At 41.8% G+C, this 27,736-nt stretch overlaps 1 protein-coding gene across 2 annotated transcripts in view; it reads left to right on the forward strand.

Moving 5' to 3' along the window:
- RARB (retinoic acid receptor beta) overlaps nucleotides 1-27,736 on the forward strand; it is a 197,704-nt gene that overhangs the window by 27,570 nt on the left and 142,398 nt on the right. For both annotated transcript variants that reach the window (XM_040433155.1, XM_040433156.1), the window contains exon 2: nucleotides 6,428-6,576. In XM_040433155.1, coding sequence (XP_040289089.1) covers nucleotides 6,428-6,576 — 149 coding nt within the window. The remainder of the gene's footprint in view (nucleotides 1-6,427; nucleotides 6,577-27,736) is intronic.

The following is a 27,736-nucleotide window of genomic DNA, read 5'->3' on the forward strand; positions in this document are numbered from 1 at the left end:
TGGCAGGCTTTTGAGTGTCCTTGCAAAGAAAGGTGGCTATATTGGTCACTGATTTGTTTTTGTTTTGTTTTTTGAATGTCAGAATGTATATTTGTGAATGTTGAGATGTTATATTGGTTTCACTGGTAAAAATAAATAATTGAAATGGGTATATATTTGTTTTTTTGTTAAGTTGCCTAAAAATTATGCACAGTAATAGTCACCTGCACACACAGATATCCCCCTAAAATAGCTAAACTAAAAACAAACTAAAAACTACTTCCAAAATATTCAGCTTTGATATTAATGAGTTTTTTGGGTTCATTGAGAACATGGTTGTTGTTCAATAATAAAATTAATCCTCAAAAATACAACTTGCCTAATAATTCTGCACTCCCTGTATTTGTGTTCCCCACAAAATAACAACTTTTCCTACAACTCTTTGCTGCGGCTTTCCTTTGTTATTCCTCCTCTTTAGGGCTCGTTCACATGAACGTTTTTTGCGGTCCGTATACGGAACTATTCATTCCTATGGGTCCGCAAAAAAACCGGAATGTACTCCGTGAGCATTCCGTTTCCGTTTGTCCTATTCTTGTCCGCAAATCACGGTCAGTGGCTCCATTCAAGTCAATGGGTCCGCAAAAAAAAACGGAACACATACGGAAATGCATCCGTATGTCTTCCGTATCTGTTCCGTTTTTGCAGAACCATCTATTGAAAATTTTATGCCCAGCCCAATTTTTTCGATGTAATTACTGTATACTGTATATGCCATACGGAAAAACGGAAATAAAAAACAAAACAACGGATCCATGAAAAACGGACCGCAAAACACTGAAAAAGCCATACGGTCGTGTGAAAGAGGCCTTAATGTATTCATCTATTTCCACAAGGTCTAATAGATGGACAGTATAATGCAAAGTCGTAAAAAAAATGGTCCAGCATTGTTATTGGAGGCTACTCCTGTTTTATTATGTCTGAAGAGCTGATGGGTCCTCCTGCTTACCAGTTCCCTCTCTACCTCTTTTGTGAGGAGGAAACCGCTTTATTCGCTGGCCAGGCATACCAGTGCTGGATAGATTGCTGAATTCACACGTGCAGAAATTTCAATTCTAGGGTTCAGTGGCTTGTTACAAATAGTATAAATGATATCACACCTTCTTTTCTTAATGTGTGCTCCTGATTATTAAACAGAATATTTCGAGGTGATTTTGTTTTGTGGTCTTAATTGTCTTTCGCTTGAGATCAGATCTGTATAACCCCTGAGGATTTACTTGTTTTACATATAGTCACCCATGTTCTGATTGCCTTCTAAAAACGGTGACAGCGCCTACCCGAAAAGAAGAGGACGCGTTTTAATTATATTTCATAAGATTTTGTTTTCAAAGTAGAGCCATGTCTAAGCTGCAGAGAATTGAGCTGTTTCTGTTGAATGTCACATTGCAGTGTTCTCCCGAGTAGCATTAGGAAGCTGTTCCTTTGGACTAAATGTGAGAATGGAATATGTTGAACCAGTGTACACGGCTGACTGGTTTTAAACCAAAATAGTTTCTTATTTTGAGTGTAATCCATATAAATATGTCTCTTTATGGTCCCCTCAAGAACTTCTGACAAATTACTTTGCTTGTCTAAATGTAAGGAATGTTGTTCACATGTGGCATTATAGCTGCGTTTATTTTAGAGTTTTCTCCAAAACATTAAAAAACAGCACAAAAAATAGCAAAAATCCATAAATCCATGCTAGAATGTTAATGCTGATGAAAATATTATCTGCTTACTGGTATATACACAGTGTGTGTGTGTGTATATATATATATATATATATATATATTACCAGCCAAAAGTTTGGACACACCTTTTCAATCCATGGTTTACTTGGTTTCTTATCATCTAGATTGTAGACTCATACTGAAGTCACAAAAATCATGAATCATGAACACATATGGAATTAAAGTGAGTCTTTCATCGAATATGACCATTACAGACCACTCAGATCAGGTTCTCCATTACTTTCCCCAGATTACTATGGTACCTTCCATATTGGAGTCCATTGCCGATTTGCTCCAAAAAACACTTTTATACCATATTGTAATTAGGTTCTGAAGGTGCCCAGGGGCGGCGTTCATGCGACTGGTGCCCAGGCCCCTCGGCGCTTTGCTTATCAAACCCCTCCTCTTTCACCCCTCTGGCCCGCCCTTGTTTAATCTGATTACCTCCTCCTCTCCGTCTGAAATCCCATGCCTCCGCCGGCTGGATCGGGTTGCGCAAGCTGGCGCATGTGCATTCAAAGTCCCTGTTCCTCTGCCCATAATGGGCAATGCAGTGCGCACGCGCCAGGAATGTGTGGAGCGGCAAGGACGCGGGATTTCAGACAGAGAGGAGGAGGTAATCAGATTAAACAAGGGCGGGCCAGAGGGGTGAAAGAGGAGGAGTTTGGTAAGCAAAGCGCCGAGGGGCCTGGGCACCGGCCGCATGAACGCCGCCCCTGGGCACCTTCAGAACCTAATTACCGTATGGTATAAAAGTGTTTTTTGGAGCAAATCGGCGATGGACTGCAATATGAAAGGTACCATAGTAATCTGGGGAAAGTAATGGAGAACCTGATCTGAGTGGTCTGTAATGGTCATATTCGGTGAAAGACTCACTTTAAGTAGTAAGAAAAAAGTAACAAACCGTAAACCTTAAGGCCCCTTTCACACGGGCGAGTATTCCACGCGGGTGCAATGCGTGAGTTGAACGCATTGCACCCGCACTGAATCCTGACTCATTCATTTCTATGTGGCTGTGCACACGAGCGGTGATTTTCACGCATCACTTGTGCGTTGCGTGAAAATCGCAGCATGCTCCTCTTTGTGCGTTTTTTACGTAACGCAGGCCCCATAGAAATGAATGGGGTTGCGTGAAAATCGCAAGCATCTGCAAGTAAGTGCGGATGCGGTGCGATTTTCACGCACGGTTGATAGGTGACGATCGTGATGGGGACCCGATCATTATTATTTCCCCTTATAACATGGTTATAAGGGAAAATAATAGCATTCTGAATACAGAATGCATAGTAAAATAGCGCTGGAGGGGTTAAAAAATAAAATAAAAAATTAACTCGCCTTGATCCACTTGTTCGCACAGCCGGCATCTCTTCTGTCTTCATCTGTGAGCAATAGGACCTTTGATGACGTCACTACGCTCATCACATGATCCATCACCATGGTGATGGACCATGTGATGAACACAGTGACGTCATCAAAGGTCCTATTGCTCACAGATGAAGACAGAAGAGATGCCGGCTGCGCGAACAAGTGGATCAAGGTGAGTTAAATTATTTTGTATTTTTTTTTTAACCCCTCCAGCCCTATTGTACTATGCATTCTGTATTCAGAAAGCTATTATTTTCCCTTATAACCATGTTATAAGGGGAAATAATACAATCTACACTACAACTAAACCAAACCTGAACTTCTGTGAAGAAGTTCGGGTCTGGATACCACAGTCGGTTTTTTATCACGCGCGTGCAAAACACATTGCACCCGCATGATAAAAACGGAACATCGGAAAGCAATCACAGTCAAAACTGACTGCAATTGCGTTCCTATTCGTGCAGGTTTGCCGCAATGCACCGGGACGCATCCGGACACGCCCGTGTGAAAGAGGCCTAAGGGTAATTTATCAAAGACCCGGAGTTTTACGTCTGGTCTTTGATAGCTGCTCCACTGCTGGAGGATGCACCTAATTCATGACGAGGCGCACGTCTCATCATAAATTAGATGTAGTCTCCATTCCGTGTGCCTAGACTGAAAATGAGACCAGCCCCTGACTGGAGTCGTTTTCATTCGTCATTTACTCCTGCAAACAGACGTAAGTGTTAGTGAATTTGCTGGGACTGATGGCCTGGCCTCTTCAGCGTAAAAAACGAACCATGCGACAACATTTTGTGCATGGGTGTTTAAAAAGTCTTTTTTATGCCAATAAAGTCCACCCCCACAGAGTCTTTAGTATGTATAATGCCCCCATAGTTCCCACAGAATAAAAATGGCCCTCTGTAGTGTCTGCAGTAGTTTTAAGGTGCCCCTAATATCTGTCATAGCCCCCAGTAGAAATAATGGCCCCCATTTGTACCCCCAGTATCCATAATAGCCCCCAGTTGAGCCCACAGTATCTATAACAGCCCCCAGTTGAGCCCACAGTATATATAATAGCCTCCAGTTGTGCATCCAGTAGATATAATAGCCCCCAGTGGAAATAATGCCCCCCAGTCATGGCCCCACTAGAAATACTGGCCCCCAGTTGTATCCCCAGTATCTATATTAGCCCACAGTCGACATAATAGCCCCCACTTGTGTCAGTAGAAATAGCAGTCCCTAGTTGTGCCCACAGTAGAGATAGTGCCAGCAAATTAAAAAGGGTTCTCATGCATGCTATAGATGAGGGCTAAGTATTTTTTTTTTAACTCTTTACCTTCCGCACTCCTTATGTACCCAGTTTTAATAGCCGTTAGCCAGGGGCACTTATATCTAAACAGCCATTAAATATAGGTTCATTGATTTCAATGGGATCCATCTGGCCGTCAAAATGGCAAAAATAGGATATGTCCTATTTCTGATGGCTGCTATGCACTGTCAGTTAAAAACATGCCCATGTGTATGGCCCCATAGACTGTAACAGTTGTGAAAATGGCCTCGTCTAAATGGAACCTTACACACTTTTGCCATTCTCCCACTTCAGCTTCATGAGGTAGATACCTGGAATGTTTTTCAATGAAGGCTGCTTTCATACAGTCAGTATCTGGTATGCCTTGTCAAGAGTTCACTTGTGGAATTTCTTGCCTTCATAATGTGTTTGAGACTATCAGTTATGCTGTGCAGATGTAGGATTGGTACACAGTTCCACGAGTGGTTAGCACAATTCTTTGGGAAGAGCCACTGTAAGTTAATACAAAGGAACAGTCCATCATTACTTTAACACATGAAAGACTGTCAGTCTGAAAAATTTCCAGAACTTTGAAGTAATCCTCACATGCAGTCTTGAAAGCAATAAAATGCTATGATGAAACTTACTCTCATGAGGACCTTCCCTGGAAAGGAAGACCAAGAGTTACCTCTGCTACAGAGCAGAAGTTCATTAGAGTTACCAGCCTCAAAAACAAATTAAATTAAAAGCACCTCATATTAGAGCCTACATAAATGCTTTACAGAGATCAAGTACCAGACACATTTTAGCATCAGCTGTTCAGAGTCGACTGTGAGGATCAGGCCTTTATGGTCAAATTGGAGCAAAAGAAGCCACTCCTGGGGAAGAAGAAGAGAATTGCTTGAGCCAAGAAACACAAGGAATGGACTTTAGACCAGTGGAAATCTGTACTTTGGTGTGATGAGTCAAAATTTTCAAATTTTGGTTCCAATGGCCATGTCCTTGTGAGACGCAGAAAAAACTAAAGCATGAAAAAATGTAAAGGTGTGTCAAATATTTTGACTGGTACTGAATATATAGGTTGTAAACTGCGAAGAAGGGGCATGTTGCCAACGTTGATTCCCATTGATAAAATTGGGACCTGCATTTGCTGCATATTTCAGTGCAGAATACGGGCCAGAATCTGGGCTACATTCAAACCGTGTGAATCCTGAGTGGCCCAGTGGCGCAATTTGGCGCTTCTAGGTTTAAAGAACTTATCTGTGCCTAGCCTGATACAAGGAAAGGGTGTGGCTTTATGGGAAGAGTGTGTGTCCTAATGTGCGCCATTTATTTACAGAATTACGCCACAATTTTGTCTTAACGTAAGCCAACCAGTAGGTTGGATAGAGTTACAGAAAATTGCCTATTCTGTTTACCATATTTATCATCCAGCCTGAGTGATAAATCTGGGGCAGGTCCAGACCGGCTAAGCGTACCCCATTTACATGATTAGTTAATCACATTTCTGCTGGTATCCTTTTGGCTTGTTCATACGTCAGTGTAGCTGCAGTGTTCCTCTTTAGATACTAGTCACAGAACTTGTAGTGATGTTCCTGATCGGTGCCATTACCAGGAATTGAATATACTTTCCACAGCAGAATTTGTGTATTCCATGAATATATACTCCCTGCTGCGTCCAGCAGAGTAAATAAGCATTGTATATAGAAAGAGCATTGCTTCCTTTCAGTCCAGACTGGATGAACGTCATGGCGAGCCCCTTCCTATTCATTGTAGCTTCCCTGATTGCTTGCTGTAGTTGTAAATTTTAGCGTTGTCAAGTTTGGAAACAGCAGTGAAGAGTATAACGCAGAACACCCACTGCCTTTATCTACTGTGGAAGTATCTGAGTACAGAGGTTAGAGAAGCCATCCCATCAGCTTAGGTGGAAACCATATAGAGCAATCAGGTGGTTCACAGTCATCTGCTCCTTCACAAAGCTATCTTCAGCTTTTACATTTATATCTCACACTTAAGGAGTTTGTATTCTTTTTTTGTTTTACAGCCATCGAAACACAGAGTACTAGTTCCGAGGAGCTGGTGCCGAGTCCCCCATCCCCACCCCCTCCTCCTCGAGTTTACAAACCCTGTTTTGTGTGTCAGGACAAGTCATCAGGATATCACTATGGAGTCAGTGCATGTGAGGGGTGCAAGGTAAGTGTCCATGTGATATATGTCTAGGAATGTCCGATAAAATAATGCAAAAGTCAACATGTAGAAACAGATTATACAACCTTCCGCTTATAGGGTTCTCATTCATGGTGAACTACTATTTTGTCAGTATCTCTGTCCTGTTCAACCGCATTAGGCTTTGTTCACATCAGTGTTGGAGGCTCAATTTAAAATACTAGACAAAATAGCGCCGCATACAGGCCACATGACAGAAACCTGATGTCCCTCTTTATAGTCAATAGAGTCGAGCACAGTCTACAGCCATCATGCAATGGATCCAGTGCATCCATCACTTCCAATAAGGCACAACAGTGGAAATAACTTTTTTTATGCGAACTGATGTGAACACAACAAGGCTAGTTTCACAATAGCCATAGCAATCCAGCAGGTTGGTCCGGCAGGAAACAGCCTGCCGGATCGCTCTGCATTCCGGCATTGCCAAAAGCTTGTAAGACTTCGGTCCCATTAACTATAATGGGGACTGGCGGAGATCCAGCAAATATGCTGAGAATCAGCCCAGCAGTTTTCTTCCAGACGATATGTGGCATATTTTCCAGAATGCGGCTGTATCTCCGCCAGTCCCTATTATGGTTACAAGCTTCAGCCAATGCTGAAATGCAAAGAGATCCGGCAGGCTGTTCCGTCTCTAACGATAGTGTGAAACTAAGCCTTACTCAAGGGTTTTATCCAGTTATGACCTTAAAAGGTGAGCCGCTGCAAGTTTTTGAGAATGCACTTGACTACAATTGATTGACTACAATTGACATGGATGTTAAAAAAGAAGCAGATGTGCTGTATGGGTTATGTACTGTAGTTTCTTAGGTTTGACAACGACAGTGATGAATGTAACATTTCTCAGATCTAGCTACTTGGCCCAGAGCAGGGGGCGTTGCTAGGGTCTCAAGCCCCAATGAATATGGCCCAGTTCTCTAAGTTGCCCCGGTCATCTGTCACATCCAGTGCCTCCAGGTGACGTCTCCTCCGATGTAGACGTCTTCTTCTCTGTCATCATCTTCTCCATTTGGTCCGTACAACTTCTTTCAGCCGCGCCTCGTCTCTGCAGAGTGTGACACACAGACATCTTAGCTTCCTCACATTTCTATCATTATCTCCCAACCTTGAGTCCCCACAGTGTTATCCTGCTGCTCGCTGTGCTCCCCAATACCCCAAATACTATCCTGAAGAAAAATTAGTGCCCCCCATAGTAATAGTACTGCTCATAGTCCCACCAATAGTAATTCCCTTCTAGAATGCCCTCATTAGTAATACTGTCCCTATATAATGCCTCCAACAGTGATAATTCTCCACAAGAATTTCCTCATTGGTAATACTGCCCCCTACAGTGCCCCCAACTGTGATAACGCTCCCCAAGAGTGCCCCCATTAGTAGAAGAACCCTCCAGTATTAATAATACCCTCACAGAGCCCCCAGTAGAAATAATCCCCCCAATTGTTCCCCCAGTGGTAATAAAGCTATCTACAGACCCCTCAGTAGTAATAAGGCGGATCTATAAGTCCCTCCTATAGAGCCCCCAGTAGTAATAAGAACACATATAATGTCCCCTGGATTTATAATACCCCAACAGTGCCCCCAGTATTTATACTGCCCCCTACTGTTATAATGCTCACCCTGAAGTGCCCCCAGTATTTATAATGTCTGTAGTTATACTCCTCCCTCCACCATACAGTCCCATGTAAATAACATCACACCATCTCTCCTGCCCTCTCCAAAATACATTCCAGATGTAAATAACATCACTCCCCTCCCTCCAGCCCCTCCAATTTATAGTCCCATGTAAATAACATAATTTCCCTCCCTCCGCCATAGAGTCCCATGTAAATAACATCACACCATCTCTCCAGCGCCCTCCTATATACATTCTCATGTAAATAACATACCTCTCTATCTACAGCCCCCTCCAAAATACAGTCCCATGTAAATAACATCACCTCCTCCCCAGCCGCCTTCAACATACAGTCCCAAGTAAATAATATCACCCCCTCCCCAGCTGCCTCCAACATGCAATCCCATGTAAACATCACCCCCTCAACATTCAGTCCCATGTAAATAACATCATTCCCCCCACCTGCCACCTCCAACATACAGTCCCATGTAAATAACATCGCCCCCTCAACATTCAGTCCCATATAAATAACCTCACTCCCTTCCACAGCCGTCATCAGCATACAGTCCCATATAAATAACATCAATGCCTCCCCCAGCACCCTCTGACATACAGTCACATATAAATAACATTACTCCCTCCAACAGCCACCTCCAACATACAGTCCCATGTAAATAACATAATCCCCTCCCACAGCCTCCTTCAACATACAGTCCCATTTAAATAACATCACTCCCTCCCACAGATGCCATCGACACACAGTCCCATGTAAATAACATCACTCCCTCCCCCAGCCCCCTCCAACATACAGTCCAATATAAATAACATCACTCCCTCCTACAGCCACCATCAACATACAGTCCCATGTAAATAACATGACCCCCTCCCCTGCCACCTCCAGCACACAGTTCCTTGTAAATAACATCCCTCCCTTCAGCCCTAACATACAGTCCCAGTTAAATAAACACAACTCCCAGCATTTCTCTGCCTCTCCCTTCACTTACCTCTCCTCATGTAGCAGCCATCACCACAGCTTCTTTCCCCAGGACTTCACCTCTTCACTGCCGTCCTCTCCTGCACAGGTCCCATGATGGTGACATCATCGCAGGTCCTTCTCAACCACTGCCTGTTTTACTGGTCACATGACCTGTGATGTTATCACAGGTCCTTCAGCTCTTCCAGTACATTAGATTTAATTGTATGGCCGTCCTGAGGACAGCAATACAGTTCTATCTATCTGGCAGGCAGGACATTCGGGGCCTGGGACAAAACATCAGGGGCCCAGGCCCCAAATGTTTTAACCTAGCAACGCCCCTGGCCCAGAGGAAGACTTGGTAGTTCTGTGATTTTGCTAAAGCAAAACCTCCTTGACAATTGTGGCCAGTATTACCTCATTAGTGAAATATAATTCCTTTCTGATCCCACAGGAGCAATCGGATGAGCTCCCTGGATCAAATAAACTCTAAATAATATCTCAATACCATTAGTCATGTTGATGTCTATTGCTTTTTACATTCAGTTGTTGATCTAGTTATTACTGTCTCTTAGGGCATTGCTTAGATTAACCACTGTAAAATCCCCTCCCGTATCCAAGATTCAAATGGTTTTCATCCATGTCTGTATGTTTTATCACATTGTCCAAAAAACGAAACTTTAGATTCAAGATGTGAAAAATGTTTATATACTAGACTTGAATCATTCTTTCCCTTTTTTAGTAGTTGAATTGCTTTGTGGCATTAAGTATTGCTGCTGTATAAAAAAAATTCTGTATGAATTTGTAACCAAAGGCAGCAATGGAGCCTACAGGAAGAAGTAAGGTAACTGAACTAGCGATTGGCGAATCGGTTTGTACCGCTTCGTTGATTATAGTAATTTACCTGTGATAGAGGCACTGTCCCTCTACCAGCAGTATAGTGCATTTTTCTCTATAAGATCACATTTAAATGGCTGTGGGTCTCGCGATTTTTTTTTATTCTTGTGCATGTGCTGTTACTCTGAGTAGCAGCGCGTGGATGAATATTCTCAGTAATGAACCTGAACCCAGGGTTGTGGCATGCGGCACAATGAATTATGAATCCAGTATATTCACACACGAGACCCTCAGCCATTTTAATTTGATCCCATATGAAAAATGCGGTATACTGGCGGTAGAGGGACAGTCCCTCTACCACAAGTAGATTACTCTGATGAATTAATCGGATTTACCAGGGACAGCCTGGGAGAAAAAAAAGCTCTACACTGCGATTGGGCAGCTTACAGCCAGGGAGAAGAATATGACCATTGAGAAACCAAGCTGTCTTCTCCTCCATGTACCGATGCTGCTAATTAGCATACATGGCGGCAAAAGTGAACAGGGGTACAGCGAGGGAACGGAGCAGCCAAGCTGAAAAAGAAAAAGCACCCTGACTATACTGCCAGGTACTAATATTGTAATGTTAGGCTTAGCGAAAGGTCCTGAAAGAGACGGCTCCTGTTTGGAGACTAAAGGAGCATTTAAATGCTGCGGAATGCAGCTGATTGTCTCCACTTAAGCTGCTAGTTAAGTTGAGGTGACGCTCATTTACATGCAGCGATCACCTCCACAGTATGGGGCAGGAGTGATGACTGCTGCTATCGCTCGTCCCCATACAAACTTATTGTTCCTGAGCACGCTGATTGAGGTTTCACCTCAGATCATTTCAACCGAGTGTTTTGCTCATTAATCGGGTGATCTGTGACACCTTTAGATGGGTAGATTATCAGAAACATTTGTAGGAACGTGAAAGTACTCCATGGTATGGAGACTTATTGGCAATGCTCCATGGGAAACAAATATACAGAGAGGTATCTCCCTTGTCAAATCCCAAGGTTTGTTAGAAAGCTGGTGAGATGGTTCACTTTGGAGATACCTCTTTGCATATTTGTTTCCCATGGAGCATTGCCAATAAGTCTCCATACCATGGAGTACTTTCACGTTCCTACAAATTCCATTAAGTCCTTCCATTAAGTCTCGGTACAGGACCGGTCTCTTAAAAGTGATATCTGGGCTGGCTATATGCCCTTGTCAAATCCCAAGGCTTGTTGGAAAGTCAGATCTTGATCATAAGGAGCCACTTCCAATGGCTCTCTTTCTTGGGAGATACTTCTTTGCATATAAACTTTATAAAATATAAGAATAAAGCTGTCAATGATGCCGGGGGGGGGGGGGGGGAAACGACAGCTCATGAATATTGGGTCTCTATCACTTGAGCTTCTCATTGCTAATTTTAAGAAAACCACTGGCTGGAAAATAGTAAGTGATCAGGGTCAGTTTAGATAGGGCAGCAAAAAACTGCTGACAGCCTATGTATATATCTATAAATTATATTTAAAATGTTTCTGCAGGCCTTTAAAGGATAAAATATTTTCTCTAAATAATATTTTTTCTCTAAGTAATCATATGCAAGATGTGTAATGCAGAACACAAATATGAATTATACATAATTTCATGCAATGCGATACCACTGTAAATGATACAAATCCAATCCACATTCTTTGGCCATGATGTGCTGTAGCCGTCTATGCTTATAGACATCACACATTACTGAAGGCTCCAACTAAAACACAGATCTCCCTCCTACTGGAAGGGCATGTTCACAAAATGAACAGCGTCCATTAATGCGGAGAAGTTGTTGTAGGGCTCCGCAGTCTTTCTTTCTGACACTTTGCATCCTTTATAGCTATGTCTGCAGAATGGGGACCGAGAGCCATCTAATGCTGTCCACACAAAGGAGACATTGTTCCGGGTGAAGAGAAACTGGTGCTTTGGCAAATGCTGCTGTCTGTTAGAGCCTTGTCTCTTGTTCTGGGTATTGAAAAGGAGACATTCCTTAGCTGGCTGTGCGCTCAGCTCTGCATGTTGCGTTGTCTTCCATAAATTACTAATTTATTTTTAAAAGAGAAAAGTTACACAAAAATGCCAACTTTCAAACATAAAGTAGCCATTATTTGGAATTTTCAAGGGGTTTTCTGGGAATAATTAACCATTAAAGTGGTTGTTGCACCATTTAACATTATTTTAATATAATTCAACATGAAAAACAAGTTACTTTTGTAATTTACTCTCTTTTACAAAAAGGCTTTAGTTGGGAGACATATTCTCTTTACTTCATTATGATGATGCCCCCTTCCCCTTGCTATAACTACTGAGGCACATGCTCAGTTCCATCCTTCAACTGCTACAAGCCATATCTACTGTTAGAAGCTGTGACAGTTACTGGCCCTTAGTTACATGCCCTAAGAGAAAGAACAAGCCCTCTGAGCTGCCAAACTGGAGAAAATCTAGCAGAAAATTTGGAGCAATTACTAGGGGAAGCTCTGGATCCATGTGAGGTACAGGGCTGGTTCTAACTTTGTTAGAAATAGATTAGCACTTACGGTAATATGTTATGTCTGATTTTCATTTTTAAAATTAATAATGGCATAACCCTTTTAACTCAAGGTCTATATAGCGTGAATCGTCCACTGAAAGATTCATATTTACCAGCCCCCTCCTGTTCTGGTCCTGCACATTAGCTCCTGTTCCATCATCTTTCAGTCCTGGCTTGTTTTTTCCCAGCCAGTCAGGAACCTGGTCATCTGGCTCCAGCCGTGACAAGTCGCTTAGAACCAATCATTGGCTGCAGTGACATAGATGAACATGTCCATACTTGGCTGGAAGAAAACAAGCTAGGAAGACTGCGGACGGGAGCCAGCACACAGGACCGCAGTGGCAGGTAGCAGGCAAGTATGAGTCTTTCAGTAGATGATGTAGGCTAGGGGCCTTCAGTCAATAGTTATTTATTCCCAGACAATGCCTTTAAGGCGTTGTTCACATTCGCATTATGACTTAAATTTATAACACAACCAAGGAAGCTATGGCAAACCTGTTTTCCAACAAATCCTGATGGGTCATTTATGTTATAAGGTTCTACAGGTTGATCTAGTCTGTAACAATCTAATCATGACACAGTGGGTCTTGTGTGAAGGTGCTGGCTGTCTGTTTCCAACCCAGTAATCCGCGAAGATCAGAACTCCAGCGCACTATTGAATTCTTATTTATAGATTATTTGTGGAGGATAATCTTCAATGGTAACAGAAGTCTGTCTTGCCTTTAAGCATAATCCTTAAAGGGAACCTTTTGTGTATAGAGCTGAGGACATGGGTTGCTAGATGGCCGCTAGCACATCCGCAATACCCAGTCACCATAGCTCTGTGTGCTTTTATTGTGTAAAAGAAAACTGATTTGATACATATGCAAATTAACCTGAGATGAGTCCTGTACGTGAGATGAGTCAGGGACAGGACTCATCTCAGGTTAATTTGCATATGTATCAAATCGTTTTTTTTTACACAATAAAAGCACACAGAGCTATGGGGACTGGGTATTGCTGATGTGCTAGCCGCCATCTAGCAACCCATGTCCTCAGCTCTATACCGAAAATCCTGGTGACAGGTTCCCTTTAATAAAAGAATTCTGAAGTGTGCAGGAGTTTTGAGCTCCGGTATCTTTGACTGTAAGAATGATACAACCATAAATGTGAACAGAGCCTTAGATATTTGGTAATTTATATTAGCCACTTCCAGACCGGGCCATTTACCCCCTTCCTGACCAGGCCTAATTTTGCAAATCTGACATGTGTCACTTTATGTGGTATAACGCTTATACTTATCCAAGCCATTCAGAGATAGTTTTCTCATGACACATTGTACTTCATGTTAATGGTAAATTTGACTCAATATGTTTTACCTTTATTTATAAAAAAATCCAAAAGTTAATGAAAATTTGAAATATCTCTGCTTTTAAGACAGATAGTGATGCCTCATGAAATATTCATTAATTAACATTCCCTATATATCTACTTCATGTGGGCATCATTTTGGTAATGTAATTTAATTTTTTTAGGACGTGAGAAGGTTTAGAATTTTTGAAGCAATTTTTGAAATTTTTAAGACAGCTTTTTTAAGGACCAGTTCAGTTCTGAAGTCATTTTGTGGGGCTTACCTAGTGGAAACCCCGTATAAATGACCCCATTGTAGAAACCACACCCCTCAAGCTACTCAAAACTGATTTGTAAACTTTAACCCTTTAGGTGTTCCACAAGAATTAAAGGAAAATGGAGATACAATTTCAAAATTTCACTTTTTTTGCAGATTTTCCATTTTAATCCATTTTTTTCTTTAACACATCGAGGGTTAACAGCCAAACAAAACGTAATATTTATTACCCTGATTCTGCGGTTTACATAAACACCCCATGTGGTCGTAAACTGATGTAAGGGCACACAGCAGGGCGCATAAGAAAAGGAGAGCCATATGGTTTTTGGAAGGCCCCCTAATGCACCCTTACAGTAGAAACTCCCAAAAAGTTACCCCATTTTTGAAAATAGGGGATAAGGTGACAGTTTTATTGGTACTTTTTTGGGGTACATATGATTTTTAATTAATCTATATTACATTTTTTGTGAGGCAAGGTAACCAAAAAATGGCTGTTTTGGCACTGTTTTTATTTTAAATTTTTTTTACAACATTCAAGGTAGACCATGTGCTATTTTTATAGAGCAGGTTGTTACGGACGCAATGATATCAAATATACAGTCAGGTCCATAAATATTGGGACATCCACACAATTCAAAATTTTTGGCTCTATACACCACCACAATGAATTTGAAATGAAACGAACAAGATGTGCTTTAACTGCAGACTGACAGCTTTAATTTGAGGGTATTTACATCCAAATCAGGTGAATGGTGTAGGAATTACAACAGTTTGCATATGTGCCTCCCACTTGACACAGGACCAAAAGTAATGGGACAGAATAATAATCATAAATCAAACGTTCATTTTTTAATACTTGGTTGCAAATCCTTTGCAGTCAATTGCAGCCTGAAGTCTGGAACACATAGACATCACCAGACGCTGGGTTTCATCCCTGGTGATGCTCTGCCAGGCCTCTACTGCAACTGTCTTCAGTTCCTGCTTGTTGTTGGGGCATTTTCCCTTCAGTTTTGTCTTCAGCAAGTGAAATGCATGCTCAATCAGATTCAGGTCAGGTGATTGACTTGGCCATTGCATAATATTCTACTTCTTTCCCTTAAAAAACTCTTTGGTTGCTTTTACAGTATGCTTTGGGTCATTGTCCATCTGCACTGTAAAGCTCCGTCCAATGAGTTCTGAAGCATTTGGCTGAATATGAGCAGATAATATTGCCCGAAACACTTCAGAATTCACCCTGCTGCTTTTGTCAGCAGTCACATCATCAATAAATACAAGAGAACCAGTTCCATTGGCAGCCATACATGCCGACGCCATGACACTACCACCACCATGCTTCACTGATGAGGTGGTATGCTTAGGATCATGAGCAGTTCCTTTCTTTCTCCATACTCTTCTCTTCCCATCACTCTGGTACAAGTTGATCTTGGTCTCATCTGTCCATAGGATGTTGTTCCAGAACTGTGAAGGCTTTTTTAGATGTCGTTTGGCAAACTCTAATCTGGCCTTCCTGTTTTTGAGGCTCACCAATGGTTTACATCTTGTGGTGAACCCTCTGTATTCACTCTGGTGAAGTCTTTTCTTGATTGTTAACTTTGACATACATTACTTCCTGGAGAGTATTCTTGATCTGGCCAACTGTTGTGAAGGGTGTTTTCGTCAGCAGGGAAATAATTTTTTCTTGGTGTTGCTGAGCTCCCTGGTGCGTTCCTTCTTTTTAAGAATGTTCCAAACAGTTGTTTTGGCCACGCCTAATGATTTTGCTATCTCTCTGATGGGCTTGTTTTTTTTTTTTTTAGCCTAATGATGGCTTGCTTCTCATCTTGAGAGTTGACAGCAACAGATTCCAAATGCAAATAGCACACTTGAAATGAACTCTGGACCTTTTATCTGCTCATTGTAATTGGGATAATGAGGGAATAACACACACCTGGCCATGGAACAGCTGAGAAGCCAATTGTCCAATTACTTTTGGTCCCTTAACAAGTGGGAGGCACATATGCAAACTGTTGTAATTCCTACACCGTTCACCTGATTTGGATGTAAATACCCTCCAATTAAAGCTGACAGTTAAAGCACATCTTGTTCGTTCATTTTAAATCCATTGTGTTGGTGTTTAGAGCCAAAAATGTTAGAATTGTGTCGATGTCCCAATATTTATGAACATGACTGTATATTCATTATTACACTTTATGGGGCAAGGTGACCAAAACATTTTTATTTATTTATTTTTACAGCGTTCAGCTGAGGGGTTAGGTCATGTGACATTTTTATAGAGCAGATCGTTACGGACGTGGCAATACCTAATATGTATACTTTTTCTTGTTTATTTAAGTTTTACACAATAATAATAATAAACCAAAAAAATGATGTTTTAGGCCTCTTTCACACGGGCGTTGCGGGAAAATGTGCGGGTGCGTTGCGGGAACAACCCCCGATTTTTCTGCGCGGGTGCAAAACATTGTAATGCGTTTTGCACGCGCGTGAGAAAAATCGGCATGTTTGGTACCCAAACTTCTTCACAGAAGTTCGGGCTTGGGATCGGTGTTCTGTAGATTGTATTATTTTCCCTTATAACATGGTTATAAGGGAAAATAATAGCATTCTGAATACAGAATGCATAGTAAAACATCGCTGGAGGGGTTAAAAAAAATAAATAAATAATTTAACTCACCTTAGTCCACTTGATAGCGCAGCCGGCATCTCCTTCTGTATTCTTTCTTTAGGACCTGGGTAAAGGACCTTTGATGACGTCACTCCGGTCATCACATGATCCATCACCATGGTAAAAGATCATGTGATGACCGGAGTGACGTCATCAAAGGTTCTTTACCCAGGACCTAAAGAAAGAATACAGAAGGAGATGCCGGCTGCGCTATCAAGTGGACTAAGGTGAGTTAAATTATTTTTATTTATTTTTTAACCCCTCCAGCGCTAGTTTACTATGCATTCTGTATTCAGAATGCTATTATTTTCCCTTATAACTATGTTATAAGGGAAAAGAATAATAATGATCGGGTCTCCATCCTGATCATCTCCTAGCAACTGTGCGTGAAAATCGCACCGCATCCGCACTTGCTTGCGGATGCTTGCGATTTTCACGCAACCCCATTCACTTCTATGGGGCCTGCGTTGCGTGAAAAACGCAGAATATAGAGCATGCTGCGATTTTCATGCAACGCACAAGTGATGCGTGAAAATCACCGCTCATGTGAACAGCCCCATAGAAATGAATGGGTTGGTATTCAGTGCGGGTGCAATGCGTTCAACTCACGCATCGCATCCGCGCGGAATACTCGCCCGTGTGAAAGGGGCCTTAGTGTCTCCATAGTCTGAGAGCCATAGCTTTTTTTTATTTTTTGACCAATTGACTCAGTTAGGGTCTCACTTTTTGCAGGATGAGGTGACAGTTTGATTGGTAGTATATTGGGGAGCATACGCCTTTTTGATTGCTTGCTGTTGCACTTTATGTGATGTTAGGTGACAAAAAATTGCTTTTTTGGCACTGTTTTTATTTAATTTTTTTACTGTGTTTATCTGAGGGGTTAGGTCATGTGATATTTTTATAGAGCAGGTTGTTACGTAAGCGGCAATACCTAATATGTCTACTTAATACCTAATATTTTACTTTAACACAATAATAGAATTTTTAAAGCAAAAAAAAAACATATTTTAGTGTCTCCATAGTCTGAGAGTCATATTTTAAATTTTTTTGGACCGATTGTCTTAAGTAGGATTTTTATTTCTTGCAGGATGAGGTTACGGTTTGATTGGTACTATTTTGGGGTGCATACGCCTTTTTGATCGCTTGGTGTTGCAATTTTTGTGGTGTAAGGTGACAAAAAAAAAGGCTTTTTGTGGCACTGTTTTTTTTTTTGTTTTTTTTTTACGGTGTTCACCTGAGGAGTTAGGTAACGTGTATACAGCGATCTAGAAGGCAGGGACACCTGAGAACTGTCCCTGCCTTCTCTCTGGGGTGCGGGCCCTCCGCTTGGCAGCTGCACGATTAGCTTGCAGCTGCCATCTCTGAATGGACTTTCAGAAACGTCAATCAGAAGATAAACGACCAGCCCAGGTCGTTTATAGTCTATTGGCGGTCGTTAAAGCGCGTTAAAAGATGTTTTCTTTTTTTAGATATTGATTACTTATTCTCAGTATAGGACATCAGTATCTGATTGGTTGGGGCTGAAACCCATCACTCTCACCAATCAGCTGTTTTTGGCAGCCACCAGTGGTGGACACAACACAGTGGATGGTGCCGGAATCCGAAAGCTCTGTCCACTGTGTAGTGGCCTTGCAGTTCATCTCTCATACTGGTTTGCAGGATGTATTCAACTTAACATAGCATGGAATAAATGTTTATTGGGGCCAGTCCTGCTGTATTTTACCCCTATAAACTTTTGTCACCACTCTGTAGCACATCTAAACACCCTTCCAAGCTTAACTTTTTGTCCCCAGTTGCACAGTTATAAAATTGGTTGTGTCATATGCCTAAAGTGTTCACTGGACGTATCTAGAGCTCCAAAGAGTCTGGCTAAATCAGAGCAAACACAGCCAATCTTTGCTTGATTAACATGGATGATGCCTCCTACTTTAAACACAGGCTTTTCCAAAGCTAGTTAGATGGAAACCCACAGCGAGAATTCACACGAAGCATACACCAATTTATTGCATTATGGCGCAATGCTCAATGTTTGTAGGGGCAAAACCTAATAAAACACACAAAAATGGAGTGCAAAAACACCTTGACGAATTAAAATCAACTTTTTTAAAATATAATATTAAAAAGCGATAATCATCTATATAGTAGGAAAAAACAACCACACACAACTCTATTACTCCCTCAGAGCATCAATTAAAAGGAGGGAGATAGGCAGTTCATAAAATTAATAATGACCCCTAAACAGAGCTGGCTAATGTTTGATACATCCCTGCCATCCTTTATATGCTATGGGCTCACCTAGGATCGTTCCTATGGGTGACAAAAAGCATGCCTAACTACATATACATGTAACCTAAATACTGACATATGGTAAACATACCTAATTATGAACTGAGGGTATCGAGGTGGTGGCACTCCTCGACGCGCATTTCGCATATTATGGCTTCCTCAGGAGGAGTGAGGGGCAAAACCTGGTGACACATTACTTTTAATAGTGGTAATCACATCCAGGATACTTTTTAAATGCCATGTACACCTTTGGGGGCTATTATTTATTATTACTACGTTGTGCCCCTTTCTCTGTACAGCCTTCAGATTCTCTAGTAGATGCTCTGTGTTTTTACTGTGTTCAATCAGTCAGCTCAGTTAACGGCTCCTTATCTCTGATCTCTGACCTCCTAAACACTCATTATAGCCCAATTCGTATCTTACTGATAAGAATTAGGCTTAAAAGGAACCTGTCATCTGGATTTTAGGTATTGAGCTGAGGACATGGGCTGCTAGATCGCCGCTAGCACATCCGCAATATCAATTCACCATAGCTCTCTGTGCTTTTATTGTGTCAATTTTTTTATTTTTTATTTATATGTAAATGAAGCTACTACGTTTTCTGGAGCCCAGCCACGCCCACCGTGAAGGAGCCAAGCACTGCCCCGCATACTCCGAACCTCCTCCTTACTCCCCTACGTCACAAAGCTAGAGTGCCGTAATCTCGCGATGCGCGAGCTAGCGCATGCGCAGTGTCAGGAGATAAGAACCATTTGGCCCATCTAGTCTGCCCAATATACTGAATACTATGGATAGCCCCTGGCCCTATCTTATATGAAGGATGGCCTTATGCCTATCCCATGTATGCTTAAACTCCTTCACTGTATTTGCAGCTACCACTTCTGTAGGAAGGCTATTCCATGCATCCACTACTCTCTCAGTAAAGTAATACTTCCTGATATTACTTTTAAACCTTTGCCCCTCGAATTTAAAACTCCTCTTGTAATGTCCTTAATGTCCTCTTGTAGCAGTTTTTCTTCTTTTAAATATTTTCTCCTATTTTACCGTGTTGATTCCCTTTATGTATTTAAAAGTTTCTATCATATCCCCTCTGTCTCGTCTTTTTTCCAAGCTATACATTTAAGTTCCTCTAACCTTTCTAGTAAGTTTTATCCTGCAATCCATGTACTAGATTAGTAGCTCTTCTCTGAGCTCTCTCCAAAGTATCAATATCCTTCTGGAGATATGGTCTCCAGTACTGAGCACAATACTCCAAATGAGGTCTCACTAGTGCTCTGTAGAGCGGCATTAGCACCTCCCTCTTTCTACTGGTAATGCCTCTCCCTATACACCCAAGCATTCTGCTAGCATTTCCTGCTGCTCTATGACATTGTCTGCCTACCTTTAAGTCTTCTGAAATAATGACCCCTAAATCCCTTTCCTCAGATACTGAGGTTAGGACTGTATCACTGATTTTATATTCTGCTCTTGGGTTTTTACGCCCCAGGTGCATTATCTTGCACTTATAAACATTACATTTTAGTTGCCAGATTTTTGACCATTCCTCTAGTTTTCCTAAATCCTTTTCCATTTGGTGTATCCCTCCAGGAACATCAACCCTGTTACAAATAGTGTTCCTTCCCTGTGCTGGCATCAGCCTCAGGGAACGAACTGCGCATGCACTAGCTCGCGCATTGTGAGATGACGGCGCTCTAGCTTTGTGACGTCAGGGAGCAAGGAGGAGATTTGGAGGATGCGGGGCGGTGCTGAGCTCCTACACAGTGGGCGTGGCTGGGCTTGGGCTCTGAATCAGAGAATGATGGACTCCTCTCTCAAGCACGGATGAGACAGGACTAATCTAAGGTTAATTTACATATCTATAAAATCGTTTTTTGACACAATAAAAGCACAGAGAGCTATGGGGATTGGATATTGAGGATGTGCTAGCGGCGATCTAGCAGCCCATGTCCTCAGCTCTATACCCAAAATCCAGGTGACAGGTTCCCTTTAAAGGGAACCTGTCATCAACTTTATGCTGCCCATACTAACAGCAGCATCAAGTAGAGACAGGTGAGTTGATTTCAGCGGTCTGTCATTTATAAGTAAAAAGTAAGTGGTTGCTGAGAACCAACATCACAATCATTGCAGACTGGGCCTGGAAAAGAGTCACGGCCACCTGAGAAGAGTCCTGGTTACTCATGAATTCCTGGTCTCCCTGCCCACCTGCTGATGACTGACGGCCTTCTACCTAGTTTTCTCCCTTTCTCTCTAGGAGAGAACTGCCAATCATCAGCAGGTGGGCGGGAGAGCAGGAGATTATGAATAACCAGGACTCTTCTCAGGTAGATCTGACTCTTTTCAAGGCTTGTGCTGCAATGATTATGATGCTGGTTCTCGGTTATGACACACCGCTGAGATCAGCATTTCTGTCACTATTTTCTGCTGCCCTCATTGAGGTCAGCATAAAGTTGATGACAGGTTCCCTTTAAGTAAGTGTTTATGACCTCTTAGTAATTTAGAGATAAGGTTTATTGGATGACTGGCGCAAAGTGAAAGCAAAAGTACAATTTCACACAGCTAGACAAACAGTTAACCCTTTAACCCGGCTCAATATTTTTTTTATGATAAGACCAATTGAAAAAATGAGTAAAATGCAATCATAAATAAATTGCCCCCAAAGGTGTACATAGCCTTTAAGTCTCCGAAGGCATGTGTGAAAGCACCCTCCATCTATTACCCTTTTTTTCGCCCCATAAGACGCACTTTTTCCCCCCCAAGCTGGAGGAAAAATACCCCTGTGTCTTATGGTGCAAATGCTAATGAGCGCTTTCATTATGGAAGTGCTTATTAGTACCGGAGGACAGGGAAGCGGTGAAGGCTCTGTATTCACCGCTTCCTGGTCCTCGGTTGTCGGCTGTGCAGTGGCTTCGCACAGCGTGAGGGCGCTCTGTGACCTCACGCTGTGCGCACCAGTTCACAGCACAGCCGACAGCATAAGGAAGAGGATTGCGCTGGAGAAGAGGAGCGGCGGCTTCCAAGAGCAGGAGAGGTAAGTGGTTTATTTATTTTGTGATCTGAGGCTGGGGGCTGCTGAAGAATGGCTGGGGGCTGCTAAATAATGGCTGGGGGCTGCTAAATAATGGCTGGGGGCTGATTATATGACTGGAGGCTGATTACATATGGCTGGGGGCTGACTACATATGGCTGGGGGCTAATTACATATGGCTGAGGGCTGATCACATATGGCTGGGGACTGATATGAGCCATGGAGCACTGATATGAGGCATGGGGGTCTAATTGGGGGTCTTCTTTATATTGGGCTCTGATCTGAGGTCTGATTAATATTGAGGGTCTGATTGCTGATCTGAGGTCTAATGAAAAATATTTTTTTCTTATGGGCCAGTGCGTCGTATAGGGCGAAAAATACGATATTTACGAACCAGATTTTCTGGATAATTGGGCGGTTATAGAAAATAATATAAACCCTAATACACGCTATGCTATAATCTATTATTATTATTTTTCATTTTGGTCTCTACTCTGCAGTTTCTGTGCTGAAAACAAGAATTAGATTATCAGCCGTTCTGTATTATAAATGCATGAATACAGGAATTCCAATGTATTTTTTTCAACTAGGCTTCTATATCCATTTTTATGTAATTATAGTCTTTCAAATTTTGTATACTTCAAACATGTTGTTCAGCTGTACCTATAGACATTTTCATTTATTTCATTTCATTTCAGAACCATAATGTGTTGAACATAATACCAAAGCCCTGGTAGAAGGGCTTGTTAGGTTGCTGGACAAGCCAGCATTATGAAGGTTAAAATGATGATTGCCTATCAAGGTACAGGGGCTGATTACTAAAAGGGTCAATAGTTCAGCTAAAGCTGGAGCAGGAAAACAAATAAGGTTGCCTCTATAGGAGTTATTTTAGCTTTTACTTGATTCATCTGGTACAAATTTCCCTTGACAGGGTGGAAATGAAACCCACAAATTTCACATATGATGCTGCCTATTGTATGTCTATATCCAGTACGTTACTAGCTTAGTAGATATTTTTTTCTTTAATTTGCGTGCTGGCTCGGCTTGCTTCTTATTTCCTGTTGATGAAAACGAAAAAAGAAACTGAAGGTTTCCCACATCTCATAACCATTAAGATAAGCAATTCAAATTTGATTCTATTATTCAATGATTGTACGTTAAATTATTTTTGTGTCCAGTGTTTCAAAGAAAAATTGATTTCTCTGTTATACCGTATGTAGCTTATTATATTGCATTGCTTTACTACTAATGAACCTTTTTACCTTTTTAAAAGAAGGTTAGTTAAAGGCATTCTCTGGCACTAAAAGTGAAACTCAAACATGTTCCTTAGTAAAAATGGACCTGCTAAGGTTATGTAACTTGCCAGGGCAGTTATTTATTGCATTCTGGTCCAAAAATGCAGATTTCCCAGTAGCTCTGTACAAAGCAGGAAATATAATGGCTGCATGCATCAGGAGAACATTGGTTTTGTACAGGAGAGATGTCAAAACCACACCCTTTTGGTGACATCACTCAGTGCTCTGCAGCTATTGGTTGAAACTACCCTACACATATTTTCTGCTCTGCCCTCGTCAACATCCTCTCTGCACATAATAATAGTAACACATAAGAACTATCAGGTAGGTTTCTCTGCTTTCTGGTTGAAATATCAGAGAAAGCAGCTAAAATGGAACTCTAGGGCAAATTTCAAACTTGGTGGTAATGAAGCCCCCGTTTGGTGCCCCAGAAAGTAAACATTACCCCTTTTGTGCCTCACAATAATGTCCATACTGCCCATACAGCAATGGTGTCTTCTGAGTACCCCCTAAATGGTAATTTTACTTTCTATGCCCCTACAGTAGAATAATGTCTGCCTTTGTGCCCCCACATTGTTATAATGTCCCTCTTTTGTGCCCCACATTGTTATAATGTCCCTCTTTTGTGCCCCACATTGTTATAATGTCCCTCTTTTATGCCCTACAATATTTTAATGTCCCATTTCTGTGCCCTTGCAATATAATGTCCCCCTTTTGTGCTCCAACATTGTTATAATATCCCTCTTTTGTGCCCCCATGTTTTCTTAATGCCCCCTCTTTTTATGCTCTTAGTTGAACTCACTTCACTTCCTGTCCCATGACGAGCAGCTGGAACTTCTTGCTGCCTGCTGACGTCAGTGTTTTGGCACAGACAACGCAATGACATCTCTGCATCGCTCCTCCTGCGACGAGACACTGACATCAGAGTGCTTCCGACCCCTATTTAGTAGGCCACAGACCTAAAGCAGCCTGTGACCTACTAGAGTGAATGCTCTACCGTAGTTTTTAATCATAATCCACATTCCCACCAGGCCCACTGGCCTGCAGCTGCAAACAGCACCTGGATCTGAATACTTTTGTAATTGCATGTCGCTAAAAATTTAGTATAGCCACTATATATTCACTAAAATCTGTCTTTATAGCGCCACCTGCTCTTTGGTCTTTTTCTGATTTCTCTTTCTTTTCCTCTGTCCTAGCACATGCTCAGTTCCATCCTTCAAATCCCACCCCTTAGGGTCCATTCACACGTACGTGGGGTGTTGCGGACCCGCAAATTGCGGATCCGAACACACCCGGCCGGACCTCTATAGAAATGCCTATTCTTGTCCGGACCGGAAGTTCGGGGCCAAAACCCAAAAGTTCGGGGCCGCGCTCCGCAAATGCGGAAGCGGAGAGACATAGTGCGCTCTTCGCTTCACGTCCGGTCCCATAGAGAATGAATGGGTCCGCACCGTTCCGCAATTTTGGACCCTTTTGCGGACGTGTGAATGGGGCTTAAGCTGCCAGCTTTAAATAAATCTAGCAGAGCTATAAATAATCTAGCGAGCAATTGCAGAATGAATGGTGATATCTCTAGAGCCATGTGAGATATCAGGCTGGTTCTAAGTTTTTTAGAAAGAGACTGGTGAGTACTGCATGATATTAGATTTTCATTTTTTTAAATTAATCATGTAATGCTGAGTTTAATTTTTAGATTTTCCGGATGTTCCCATGAATCACTCTTGTTGCATTTGCTTTGAAAATTCTTGAACACACCATTAATTATACTTATGTCATATAAACTTGAATGACTAACATTTTACATGAATTTGACTGGATTGCTTCACCACTATTGAGAGTGAAAAGCAGAATGGGGGGGGGGGGGGCTGTGCAGAAACAGTGCTGCTCTTGTCCATAGCCTATGTCGGGTATGGAACCTCAGCCGCTCGAGTAAGGATCAGCTGCAGTACCTCAACAGCCCATAAACAAGTGTGTGCTGTTTCTTGGGGAAACGCCTTTAATTTTACAATTTCTACATCTAATTAGAAAATGCAACAACTCGAGTCTAGATTCTTTAAGAAATGCAGGAAGAATTGGACAAAGCTGCATATTACCTCAACACAATACTAATGGAGGAGGCATAATTTTGCAATAAATATACTGGCTAGGATTTACCACTCGATACACCGCTCCTAATTTACAGTCACATAACATGAAACATTAATGACATTTCCCTGGAGCTGTTATTATATGTAAGGCAATGGATCTAGTTACATTTTAAAGGGAAAGAGCTTGTAACAAACATTTACTAATTGTACATTCTGTTCCTTCTACTTAAGACATAGATCTTCCTCTCCAAGGTAACTGATGCAAAACCTCATTTTTCAGTTCCAGTGGTGCTCCCCTGATCCTACACGCCTCTCAGGCATCAATACAGTTATAATGAGAATCATGAAAGACCCATTAAATAAGCCTTGTATTATGCTAGTCCTTATGACTTACAAGGTACGTCTATAGGGCACTGTAAAGGTTAAGCTTTTAAAGGTTAACTCCTTGCACAATTCATTTTGATTCTAGTGATGTCTTTGATTCCTACTACATGAAATTAATTAAAAGAAGATTAAAGAAAAAAATGAGGAATACCAATGTGCAGATGTTAATTCATCTAATTTGCATGTAAAAAATATTTTAGGGGCAAAGGGGGAGATTTATGATCCCAATACCCCAGAAAACTGCCATACAATGCTGGGTTCGCAATTTTTAATTTTTTTTTGTACAAATGCAGTTTCCACAGTGCCATTATCACCTTTTGATGAAAGCGAGCAGCATGGGTGGGTTTATTGGAACCGGTACATATATCATCATTTACACCGGGATGACTAAAATCTACATTCTAGGCATGTAAATCATGTTCATCTACTGGCGTTGCAGGGGATATCAAGACCTGCATAGGAAAGTATTGATAAATTGCCCACAACGTGCAAATTTTTTAATACAGAAATGTAGTGTTCCTGCTATCCAGCAAAATCAATTCTAAAGGTGGATTTACATGGCCCAATATTTGGGCCGATTATCGGGAACAAACGTTCCTACGAACAGTCATTACTGATAATCTGCCCGTCTAAAGGTGCCGCAGGTCACCCCATGAACAAGCAAAACACTCATTCATCGGGTGAAATGATTGAAGGTCCCCTGCTGCCCAGGAACAAGGGATAGGGACAAGACAAAGCAGCAGCAATCGCCCATCCTCATACTGCGGAGGTGATCGCTGCATGTAAATGCAGACCTTCGCCTCTACTTAACGAGCAGCCAACTGTTGGGAATGAATGCTTCCTTCCTGACAATCGGCCTTTGCACACCCCATGTAAATCGACCTTTAGGCCTCATGTTTACTACCATATTATGGTGCAGTATGACTTTCAAGTTCCACAGAGATATACTATGGTACACAAAGATTTCTGTGGGGCCAGACTATACTTTTGTATACCCTTTATTTCATATGAAGGCACACAGAAGATATTTTTGAGGTATTCTCTGAGCTAATTGTGCCTTGCACATTAAGACTAGAGATGAGCGAAGTATTCAAAAATTAGATTCGGCTGCTTTGCCAAATAAAAAATAAAAAATTTGCTTTGTGACGAAATACTTGGTCACGAAGCGCATTTCTTTTAAGCAGTGGGTGTAATGACAGGGAGATGTGATTGCGCCGCTCCTCATCATTGTTCCCTTTCAGATACCGTGTTCATAGCTGATTGTGGCATCTGAAAAAAATAATACAGTGTACATTTAAAAAAAAAGTGCATCAGTCTTACCTCATCTATTTGTTCGCAACGGACCGGCCGCTGCCATCTTGCTGTCATCACGTCGGCCAGTGTGGTGACATTATACATCACTGTGTATGGGATTTCGTATGAGATCTTCAATCAAGATGGCGGCGGCCGGCCCGTCATGAGCAAATGGATGAGGTAAGTAAATTTTTTTGTTTGTTTGTTTTTTACACCATTTCATGGAAAATCGATTCACTACTTCAAAGCATGAGGAAATTTGGCTTCATGGCAACTCGAATTTTCCCTGAAATTCAGATCGAAGTCCACCTATATGTCTCTATACGACCTCCATGACTGTGCTGTGGGCTTAAGGCCTAATTCTGGGTTAAATTGCCCACACTTGGAAAGACTAAGGAGCCTCTAGACACCTGGAAGCCATTGCCATCCAGTTGGGGCTGGATTTTTATTTAGTTGCCCTATTGTGTTCTTGGGCATATCGGCGTCGTGGAG

This window comes from Bufo bufo, chromosome 5 (assembly GCF_905171765.1).
Source record: "Bufo bufo chromosome 5, aBufBuf1.1, whole genome shotgun sequence".
NCBI lineage: Eukaryota > Metazoa > Chordata > Amphibia > Anura > Bufonidae > Bufo > Bufo bufo.